This window comes from Monodon monoceros, unplaced genomic scaffold (genome assembly GCF_005190385.1).
Source record: "Monodon monoceros isolate NGI ecotype Baffin Bay Population unplaced genomic scaffold, NGI_Narwhal_1 Super_Scaffold_17, whole genome shotgun sequence".
Taxonomy (NCBI): Eukaryota; Metazoa; Chordata; class Mammalia; order Artiodactyla; family Monodontidae; genus Monodon; species Monodon monoceros.
Window position 1 is genome coordinate 17,487,896 of NW_021703773.1, and position 12,045 is coordinate 17,499,940.

General features: G+C 35.5%; 1 protein-coding gene across 5 annotated transcripts in view; it reads left to right on the forward strand.

Moving 5' to 3' along the window:
* Positions 1 to 12,045, forward strand: part of ZDHHC2 (zinc finger DHHC-type containing 2) — a 75,341-nt gene that overhangs the window by 56,637 nt on the left and 6,659 nt on the right. For 3 of the 5 annotated variants that reach the window (XM_029226320.1, XM_029226322.1, XM_029226323.1), the window contains exons 11-13: positions 3,770 to 3,882; positions 5,681 to 5,755; positions 8,701 to 11,908. In XM_029226320.1, coding sequence (XP_029082153.1) covers positions 3,770 to 3,882; positions 5,681 to 5,721 — 154 coding nt within the window. In that variant the 3' untranslated portion in view covers positions 5,722 to 5,755; positions 8,701 to 11,908. The remainder of the gene's footprint in view (positions 1 to 3,769; positions 3,883 to 5,680; positions 5,756 to 8,700; positions 11,909 to 12,045) is intronic. The other 2 variants (XM_029226321.1, XM_029226325.1) reach the window with 2 other exon arrangements.

Consider the following 12,045-nt stretch of genomic DNA (forward strand, 5'->3'; position numbering starts at 1 on the left):
GAATATATTTTATCCTCTTGTGTCCTTCAATTATATGTTCCTTTGAAAAAAAATTTTAAGAACTTAAGATAATTTACTACACTGGTTTCTACCTGGAATGAGGGTGAGAGGAAAGTATGACTGGGGAGGGTTACATAGGGAGCTTCAGTCATAATTATAAAATTCTGTTATTAATCTGGGTGGTCAGTAAACAGGTGTTAACTCTCTATACATTTTCGTTAACGGAAATAAATTGTGATTTTTTTTAAATGTGGTGCTTAAAAGAAAGTAACGTAAGTCCAAATTAGTCCCCCTAGTGATCAGGTGAGCAGACAGGTTAAACTTTCCCTCTGACCCTCCAGGCCTTTCTTCTCGGCCGTAACCGTTATAAAGAGATCAAAAAACTTCCCTGCCTGGATCAGGCCTTTGGAGATGAAGTGGAATCCCAGACATCTGCTTGACAGTCCCGTTAGCAATGGGCACCATATCCTTGGTACTCTTCCAAGACCTCTAAGCATGATCTGAGCCATTTCTGTGGAGAGAGAAAGGAGGGAGTCTTGGAAATTCATTGTCTGGAGACTTTGGTTACTGCTTTAAGTCTCTTTTGGTTCCAGTCTATCAGGCATTTGAGGAAGACCTGAAATTGGATTCTGACTTGGCTACTAACTGCCAAAAGGCAAAACTATCTAAATGTTTCAAAATGCTCTACGTGAAGTTTTAAGTTGAAACATTTTTTTACATGTTCAAGAGAGACTTTTTTTTGATGTGACCATACCTCTGATTTTTAAATGAAAGCCAATAGTAAAAGCATGACCATAATATCATTAGTTAAATTTTAAAGGTTTTCTTAGTTGCTGGAATGCTGTGTTCATAGCACCTATGCTTATAGTCTCCCCATCTAGTTCGTGTTTCTTATTGATCACGGCGCTTTGTCCCTTGGAGCCTCATGTGACCCCAGCATCCATCTCAAGGTGGCGATTCTGGCAGCCATTCCAAAGTCATCTTAAATTGTCATGAGATGAAACCTATTTGCCCCCCCCCATCCCTAGAGTGAGCTATGTGCAGTCCAGACTCTACCAGTTAATGAGGAGGCCGTTCTCATGTGTGTCACATTCAAAGGCACCAGAGTCTTACTGGGTCCTGCCCTGTGAGTTTTGGCTTTAAAATTCCACAGAGCTAAATGCTAATTTTTTTTTTTATATACCTCAGGGCAGAAAAATCTAGTTTTAATAAATTACTTAGAATGCTTTCCTGCTTTTATAAAAGTTAACAGTAGTTTTCAATAATGTTTTTTATCCTTGTTAAGAGGTTTTTGCAGTTTAAGACTATTTGGGTTTTAGAGATAGATAGTATCTCTCCTACTAAATGTACAATGGGCGTTGGGAGAAATCCTAGTTCTGGCACTGTTACCCAGCTAGGTGATCTAGAAGAGGTCACGTAACCTCTCCGGGCTTCTCTTCCCTTTCCTTTAAATGTTGAGATTGGATTTTGACAGCTAAAGTCTCTTCTACAAAATTCTATAATTTCCCCCGATTAGCCCCTATGAATTGTCTATGGCTAGTGCTGGTCTCCCCTGTGTACTCCAGAGTTGTATATTTGATTGTCTACACAGTGGTCCCACCTAAACATCTAAAAGTCATTGCCAGCTGAACAGGTGCAAAGCAGAACTCTTGATTCCAAGCCATCTATACCCTTGCCCCACCCAAAACTCGATTCTTCTTCATTCTTTCATGTATCAGTAGTAGTGACCTCCATTCTCCCAGATGCTCAGGCCAGAAACTTGGGAGTCATACTAGATTCCTCTCTTTCAGGGACCCTGTATATACAGATGTAGATCCTGTCAGATATCCCCTCCAAATATATCTATAACCTGGATACTTTCTTACCACCTCCAAGGCTGCTTTCCTGGTCCAAGCCATCATTTCTCACATGGATTATTTCAGTACCTTCATTACTGACCTTTCTGATTCCATGTTTGCCCTCCTCCAGTTTATTCTCCATTAAAATGTCAGAGTGATCCTTTTAAAGCGTAAATCATATTGTGTCACTCTTCTGCTCAGAACCCTCCACTGATTGTCCATCTTGCTCAGAATAAAAGCTAATGAATGTCCTTACCTTGCGCTGACTAACCTCTTCCCCAACACCTCTCGATGTCACCCCGTACCACCTTCCCAACACTCACAATCCTCAGACACACGGATCTTGCTGGTCCTCAAATACACCAAGCATGTTCCTTATTTAGTGGCTTTGTACTTGCCAGTTCCTATTCCTAAAGGTTCTTCCTCTGGATATCTGAACGGTCTGTGCCTTCACTTTACTTTCTGCTCAAGTGTAGCTTTACAGTAGAGGCCGCCTTTGGAAACCCTTGGATAATCGTAACTTGCCCCTCCATTCCCTTCATACTGTCTTTTGCTGTCGTCAGAGCTCTCCTTACCACCTGACTTACTATATATTTATTATACTTCTTCCTCAGTTACAACAAAACTTCCATGAGATCAAAGACTTTACTCACTGATGTAACAGATATTCAATGAGTATTGTTGAATGAGTGGATCCTTGCCATTTGTTAGATTCCTGTTAGCAGTAATGAATCTCCAAGCAGTCCTTAAACCAGGACTTAGTTAGCTGTACTTGGTCTAAGGTCCCTTTCCTGAGGAATAATTAGAATTAGAGTAAAAGAGATATTTCATATGAATAGGAGACAAGCTTTTCTTTTTTAAGATTTTCCTCCCAAAATTTTAGTAAGGGGTTGTTAAAGCAGCACAAAATTGAAATAGTCTCAAATTTTAGGTACGAGGTAATTGTTAAGGAGCAAAGGCATATCCTTTAAAAAATATAATAGTTATAGTCAACTAAAATATGTGAAATTACTCTTGGAAGAATTTTAAGTGGGTTTTTCTTTTGAACATTATTATAATTTCTATTTTGGTGTGTTGTAAAATAATACACTAATAGTTTCTGTGCCAATAATTTTTTTAATCTAAGTGAAATTCTATTTTATGTACATTTTTTTCATACCATCTAATATGTCATATGTGGCATGTCTACTTAAATTTTAAAACCTAAAGTCTTTCTTTTAAACTCTTTATTTACCAAATTAAACGTCAGATTTTTAAGACCTGACAATGTCAGATGTTTTCAACATTCCTGCAAGATAACGTTCAAATTTGTTGTTTCAGTTTTATAGAGAAAGATAGAGAATTCTTTGTTTGTCGAGACCAGTTTGGCCACTTTAGAAACAATAAGTGGGTCAGTTTTTCTCAAACTTATCTTTCTACCATCATCTTCATATATTTTTTTCCATATGCTTTCCACTTGTAAAATTAATATTTTTCTTTAATATTTTTATTTAAATTGCCACTTAAATTTTTTTAAACCAAACTTTATATCACTGTCATAAATGAGAAATTAGTAAAATTTGCCATAGAAAATAACTTAAAAAAAAATAAAATCAATAATAAAATACTGTTAAGTTCTAACTAGATTCCCTTACCTGCTAAAGTCTTAGGCTGAGGCCTATTCTCCATATGAAGAATGGAGATTTGCCAAAGTCAGAGATTGTCATTGTATTGTAATCAGAAGAAAGAAAAGTGAACTGAAGGGAGAACGCTTTTTTCATTGTGAGTCAGTGTGATTTAATGCCTTGTTCCTGTTTTCCCCAAATTCTCTTGTGTAACTCCTACAATTATCTTGCACCACAAGTGGGTTGAGTTCCATCCTTTGCAAAACACTCACCCTAATACTATCAAGAGCTAACCTAATGATCATGATGATAATTATTGTTATTCAGTCCTGAAAACCATCAATTTCCTGCAAAGCCATTGAGAGAGTCCCAGAGCCACCTTCTTACTGATTCTCAATCTTGGACAGAGAACAGCACAAACCTGGGAAAAGGTAAAGCTGGTAAGAGTATGCTTGTTCGGCTATTTCGATATATTTTATTTTTAAAAGGTGAAAGTGGTAAAAATTTTTCATTCTTATTAGCTGTAGAATTTTTCTGGTTTTGGAGGCAGACTACCATTGTAAATATAGAACTGTTTTCAAAGAACTGCTTGTGAAGTGCTTTGATTAATGTCTGGAAGCTGTAGAAAATCATTTTGTGAAAAATAGATTTACATGGCCTTTTTCCAATTTAGAAAACCAAATCTTTATTACCGCATATTAAATAAAATGATAAACTCAAAATATAATTTATTTAAAAATTGGAAAAAGTGCAGTAAGCTCAGACAAAAGGTTGAAAACTATCTACTGAAAGGGATCTCAGATTATGTAGTTTTTACTCAAAAGTTTTACCCATTTCAAAATGTCGAAGTAAAGCCACTGCAGAATTGCTATAACTTTAGCTACCTGTCATTTCTTCATATCCCACTCACATTCTCTTGATATTGTTGATTTGAATCTTTTGATGATATGGGTCAATATAGTTTATTGGCAAAAAACAAGGAAGTGTTTGAAGGCAGACAGACCTGATATCAAAGCCCAGTTTGGGCACCTAATCAGTGTGTGGTATTTGTTAAGTTACTTAACCTCCTTTAGACTTAGCTTCATCTTTAACATACTACTTATTTCTCAGGGTTGTTAGTATTAAACAAAATATGTGATCATATGTGCAGGGGTGTGTATATATTATATGTGTGGTCTCCTGAGTGCGAAACCATGCATGCTCAGTTAAGGCACTGTTAGCCAGAAAATCTCCAAATTGACCTATTTAAGTCTTCAAATTTGGTTTCCCCTTCATTTCTAGTCTTTTCTTCAAACCTTTTCCTAGTGCTTGCCTGACTTTGGCTTACTGCACTTTAAAGTGTTTCCTGGTTTATTTGAAATCTCTTTGGGATTTAGTGAAAAACAAACGGATAGTCCTGAGTAAAAATTCTTAAGTCATTATTTAATATATAATCAGTCACATTCTCTCTTTCTTTAAAGAGTCTTGTTCTTGAGAAATACGTATGCCCTCTGAAGATCCCCGTGATTTGAGTATTCATAATTTGGTCTGTCTCTTCACCTTCAAACATTCCATTCCATTTTTCAGTCTATGGGAGGGACTAGGTATTACCTGAACAAAATTGATGACACCTGTTTGCCTTTTGAATCCCTCAGTTTCCTTAGAGACAGAAGTGATGTATATGTGGGGGGTAGAAAGACAAAGAACTGTCTTTCAGAAGAGATTCATATTCCACTTTATAGTTCTACATTAATGTAGAAGTGATTTTCTGGTTTCTGTGTGCTGTTAGTTTGGAGACATAGATTAATTTTCTGTTACTGTGATAGATAAATTGAGAAATTATTTAAAGTTTAAAGGATGGTGTAAAAGAAGGAAGAGAAATATGAAAATGGTGAGATGAGAAAGGGCTCCAAGATTAGTTTGACAAGAATGAGGTAGGTAGATGAAGAATTAGAAAACAGTGATTTAAGGTAGTGTGAGAAGTGCCAGGCTCAATGTTTCTTACGTTATTTTATTCACACCCCTACTTCCTCAGGTGTATATATTTAACTGTTTTTAAAGTGCTTTTTTTGTGACACCGGTTGTGGCCAACTGTACTGTATGTGTGTGTGTGTTCTATGTAACATCTTCTAAATACCCATACTACGTACAGGTCACTTTTGGAAAAACACTGGCAGGATTCATGACTGAATAAACAAGTCTCTGCCTATTTGTTCAAAAGCAACAACAAAAATTGCTAACTTATGTTCTTTCTTGAAGGTATGAGCAATCCTGCACTTACCATGGAGAATGAGAATTAACTCTTCTAACAAAATTTACTCATACTTCACAGAAGTAAGAAAAGCTTTTCCTTTATTGTTATGTTTTATATTTTCAACAGTTCTCTAGCTCTCTTAGGGCAAATAGTTTCCATAAACATTTATTTACTTATTTATTTTATAAATTTATTTATTTATTTTTGGCTGCGTTGGGTCTTTGTTTCTGCGCACGGACTTTCTCCAGTTGAGGCGAGAGGGGGCCCCTCTTTGTTGCGGTGCACGGGCTTCTTACTGTGGTGGCCCCCCCACCCCGTTGTGGAGCAGGGGCTCCAGGGGCACGGGCTACAGTAGTTGTGGCACGCGAGCTCAGTAGTTGTGGCTCACAGGCTCTAGAGCGCAGGCTCAGCAGTTGTGGTGCACAGGCCTAGTTGCTCCGCAGCATGTGGGATCCTCCCGGACCGGGGCTCGAACCCAGGTCACCTGCATTGGCAGGCAGGTTCTCAACCACTGCACCACCAGGGAAGTCCTAACATTTACTTATGAGTGACTCAAATACAAGATGTCTTAGCTGACCCTTGGGATTGCATCAGTCATGCTGGAGACCTCTGGACATGGATTTAGCTTGAATGTTAGCTAGTACTTAGGTTAACTTGATAAAATATAAGTTGAACAAAATTCATTTTTATAGTAATGCATTAAATAGCAAAGATTGATCCTAAAATATTGAATTTTACATGACAATTGTCTTGTCATTTCATAGGATCATGCAATTTTTTTTTTTCTTTCCTTCAGGATATCCAGTGGTCTTATTCTTGACCACCCATTAGTTGAATCTCACTGGGTCTAAATACAAGATAATTATATCTTGTTAGCACACATCTCTGCCACCCCTATTTTTGGTCACAGTAGGACCCCAGAGCATGTGTCATCCTTAAAATACTAGGTGTTCCGAGCCATTTTCTTTAACCCGTAATTTTTTTAAACCTGTAGTTCCAAATTAGTTTCCTTAAAGTGAAATCTATTTATAAGGCTGCAGTCAATAAAAAGCTAAAAAGCTACAATAAGGAGCCCCTTTGGAACAAAGCCATAAACATCTTAACAAATCGAACAACTATGTGTACTGTTACAATAAACAATATGAAGAATTGGACTTGTGGTTGTCAAGGGGGAGGGTGGTGGAAGGGAAAAGGATTGGGAGTTTGGGATTAGCAGTTGCAAACTATTATATATAGGATAGATAAACAACCAGGTCCTGCTGTACAGCACAGGGAACTATATTCAATAGCCTTGATAAACCAGAATGGAAAAGAATATGAAAAAGAATATATGTATATATGTATAACTGAATCACTTTGATATACAGCAGAAATTAATACAACATTGTAAATCAACAGTACTTAAATAAAATTTTTAAAAATTAAAAAAATATATGAAGAATTGAACATTGAAATTATCAAGATAACTCTACTTATAAAACTGTGACCTAGCAAGAGAGTAGCACCTAAAACAAAATTGTGTCGAAGTAGTTCATGGATATCTGGTTTTTATTTTACTTGGTTTTGGTTTTGATGAATAGCCATGTAATTCTGTGTGCCATTTGGCCAGTGTTTTGGTTTTAGATGACTCTGTATGATGGTATAGTAGATCAGATTGATTGTAACTATGGTTAGGATCGTGAAAATTTAATGTTCTTAATTTGGTTAATTAGCGAATACAGTGTAAATTTCTGGAAATAATTCTTAAAATATAACTGATTATATAAATATGAGTCATTAGCTAATACCACAAGGAAAGTATTTTACAGAACATAGTTCTGCAAAGCATACAAAGTTTCACAGGATTTTTTTTAGTACGTTGAATTAGTTATAATTACCATTGTATGTGAGGTTATCTGTGTTAAATATTTTATAAGCTTACATAGTAACGTAACTTTGTGTGTAAATCCGGTAGATTTCCCAGTATTTGACAAGATCAGTGTTGTGTTTGTTCATCATTATTCTCAACCCTTTGCAGTGCCAGACACATAGTAGGTTCTAAATAAACAGTTGGTAGATGGGTGATAAAATAACATCATTGACGTTTAATATCTCACAGAAAGTTGACGTTATTACACTTAAATATATGACAGTAGTGGTCATAAAAATCAACTGCGTTGACGTAAAAGAAAAAAAAAAGTGTTTTCTGATGTAATGTTTTTCATTCTGTTGACATACCAGTGAAAAGTTCCTTAAAAAATTGAATTTTCCTAAGGTAGCTGATAGTCAAAATAGTTTTTTAAAGTTTTTCCTGCTTTACACCTCAGACTTGCAATTCATTCAATACACATTTATACTGAGCAATATTATCTGATATTGATACACCTAATTTGATTATATTACTAAATGATATCTCTTCTCCTTTTTCAACTACATTAGTAAATGACCTGTGACCTTTTTATAAAATATTTCCTGGTTCAGTATAGTTTCCACACAGTGAAAATGTGCCTAAATCCATAATAGTGCTAAAGTATAGGTTAAACTTAGCCTGCCCAACCTTCACTCTTACCAAATAGAAACTTTAAAATGCTGTGATTCTATGCACATGGTATTCCAGAATTACTTCCCTAAATCCCCTCACAACTCACTTGTCACTTGTAAACTCCTATTGGCCTCAGACAAATTCAGAACTAAGAACATAGAACCCTGTGGCTCAAATTGGGGCCCCAAACCAGCAGTATTGACATCACCTGGAGCTTAACAGAAATGCAGAATTGTGGACCTTACCCTAGACTTACTGAATCAGAATCTGTATTTTCTGCATTTTAACAAGATCCTCTTCTCTTGTATGTGTGTATTATAGTTTGAGAATTGATGTAAAGTTCTGTCTATATTCAAGAACTCATCTGATGAGCCTTCTAGTATAGAAGACATTTAATTTTGAACAAGGGATGTTATTGCAGCAATGAATGAGTTGGTTCATTTTTTGTTTGCTTGTATTTTTAGAGTTAACACGAGAGTTTCATGTTTTCTGTTTCATCCCAAGGTAATCAGTGCTGTCGATGGATGGAAGAGGCTTCCCGCAGGAAGGCACCACTAACTTGCTGTTCCCACCCCCTCTGGCTGGATATGCAGAATGTGAATTGACCGTTTCTCTCCGAGCTGTTGCTTAAAACAGAACACATTTTTACTCCAGTATACAGATTGTTTCACCTAACACAAATTCCTCTTAAACATTAAAAGTAGTTATGGTTTATGAATCAAGGACAAAAATATCTTCTATCATAAAAACTTGGAATAAATTCATGGGCCAGTTTTCACCCAGATATTTGGGGAGCACAACTTACCACATACAAAACCCACTGATCCTCTGATTTTCTGATTCAGAAAATTGAGACTGTTAAGGTACTGAGATTTAAAAGATTTCACGTAACATAAGGATAAGCTTTATTTGTAAAACCTGTTACCTACGAGAAGGTGGAGGTAGCAGATGAGACTTGTTTACTCCCTCTGATGTGAATCTAGCCTTAGGCTGCGTGAACTGTAAAAACTATGAATTCATTACAAATTTCAAGTGGCCTGCAGTTGAAGATGACCATCCATTTTTTTTTTTTTTTTTGCCAGACTTTAATTCTAGCCTTTGTTCCCTGCTGGAAAAGAAGTGTGATCATTGAAGCTTGAGCTCAACTGGCTGGAAAATCTTTGTCAGAATTAATACATTTCTATTACATCAGAAATATATTTTTCATTTATTTTAATTATCTGAAAATGGGGGAAAGTCTATAATAACAATTATGAAGATTGGTTTATGATATTCTTCTGCTGGTTTAGCTTTTAAAAGTCTCTTTTTAGGTTATTCTATTGAACATAGCAAACATTGAATTTTTGTTAAGAATCTCTGATGGGCCAATGGATTAATCCTTTTGACATCTATATTATTTCTTTTTCCTCTCATCAGAAGTATGACAGTTAAACTACATAGGTCCTCAAATACCTGTTAAGATTAAATTATGCAAATCATCAAACAAAAGTCATATCCTTTTGGAAATTTAGTCCCACATGAACTGAATGGTGTGCTGTTTGGAAACTGAGTTTAAGATAAACTACAGTGGTGTGTTTGTTGATGCCAAAATGTTCGGCTTCAGTAAATATACTAAGAAGCTCTTGTGCCTTCTATGCACTATTAAAGAGTCTTATTCTTTTTTAATTTGATGGAGTGCAAGTTTTGTAAATGTTAGCAATTAGAATACGCTGTGTACATTTTTTTGGTACTGATTTTGAGAATTTAAAGCAGATTACCCTTTAAGACTACCCAGCTAAGGAACTGGTATTTAAACAAAGAGAAAATGGTATTAAAGTTTTCAAAATCTGAATTAGATAAATTCAACACAAAGTAGACTAGAAGACCAGAGGATAATGGAGTAACAGATCTTTGCAGTTGCTCATCCTTGCTAAAAATATGAAGTTTTATATTAAATAACTTCATAAAAGAACCAGTGTCAGCCCAGTCCATTTTATAAATCATTTGAGTGCAATTCTTTGAGCAATAGGATGGTGGTCTTTTTCAGGTTTTTTTTTTTAAACTAAAGATTTTGATCTGACAGTCTACTTCAAGAAAACTCGGAAGATATGATACATTCTTACTTTTATCCTAAAGCATTGTTTGATCATCGTTTTCATTACCTGAAGTGCCAGGTTGGAACCTATAGCTCCTGTTAGAAGTCTTAAGGGCAAGAGCATCACATAATGTATTAAGAATTATATGCAGCCTGATGCTTTTCAAAGCACAGGACTAGAGCTGTTTTTACGGACAGGATTCTGTTGGGTGACCCCTCCTGTCAAACTAGAAATTAGGGGAAAAAGAGGGATTTTTATTCTTTACCTTGCTAGAGTACTGTTAATTTCCCCCCCTCCCTTTAGCTCTTTCATGTAATTATTCAAATCCATAAGTCAATATACATTAGAATCAGATGAAAACATTTTTCAAAATAAAGTTTTTTTCATTAAGTTGTAATGGTTCCCTTTTTGGTTTCATACAGTGACTAATCTTTAAAATGTTTTTTGTTTAGTTTTAACTCTAAGGGGTTATAATTTTTGGAGATGATGGCGTATTATTAGATTTGCAGTATAAATTTTATCTGAGTGAACAGAGCGTCAAATAGACCTACATTTTGTATATATTTATAAAATGTACCTTAAAAACACTTTAAACACTGCTTTAGAAAATTTAATTGCTTAACTCAAACTTGAAGACACTTGAAGTATGTCCTGACAGTCCATTAAATGATAATTTTGATTTTTCCTGTTTTTAGAGATTATATCATATAGGTATCAATATTTAAGAATTTTTTCATTTAAAAATGTTGTACAAATGCTTCATATACATTGGCTATTTGCCATTGTGCAGTGGAAGATTTGTTTTTTTCAAAGAGAAAAAAACTGCATCTGAATACAATGATGAGACATTCAAGTAAGTGCTTATCTATGAATTCCCTCCTGTTATACCATAATAAAGTCTGGTTGATCACCTTTGTTAGCTGTCTATATGAAATTGCCTTTGCACTAACAATCTAAATTGCTTTAAAGATATACTTTTCCTAATCATCTACCAGAGCTCCTGCAGGCAAGATTCATGTCTACAACCTGGTTATGACGTAGGTCTTTGGAGAAGTGGATGACAGGATGAGGTGATTGCTCATTAGTAGTTAAAGGAGCCTGAGGACAATTAGAAAAAGACTAACATTTGAGTGTGCTGGAATCAGTAGATGGCTGTTGGAAATATGGCATATGTTTGACAAAAAACCATCTTCACTGGGAAAATCATACACAAAGGTCTTATAAACCATGTTCATAAAAAATTAAGCTAGAAATGTGATTCATGCTTCAAGAAAACCTGTGAAAAAGCTGCTACTCGCTTATATTATAAACTAGCAAATTTTCCCTATTTTGCAATAGTACATGTAAACCTGCTGGGCTGATTCTTACTGTATGTATACTGTGGTGCACACTTACTGTCAAATATTTACCTGTAAAAGTGATAGTTCTGATACTATTATGAATTTTTTTTAGAAAAGCTACCACGTATATTCAAACCTCATAAAACTTAAACGCAAATCCACTTACACTGTAAACCGTGAAGGTATCCTCCAGTACGACCATGCCCCTTCCACAGACTACAAATTCTGATCTGCTAACATTTTATCTGAAGTGATGCATTTCAACAATGGATTTTCGCTAGTAACATACATCTCTGGGTAAGATCCTTCTGTGGAAAACTGTTCTAAGTAACCCCAAATGTTTTTTAACAGCCTGCACTCCTTTTCCACATACTTAGACAACTTAGAAGTATTTCCTCTTACCTGTGGAAGCAAATTGTGTTACACACCTCAAG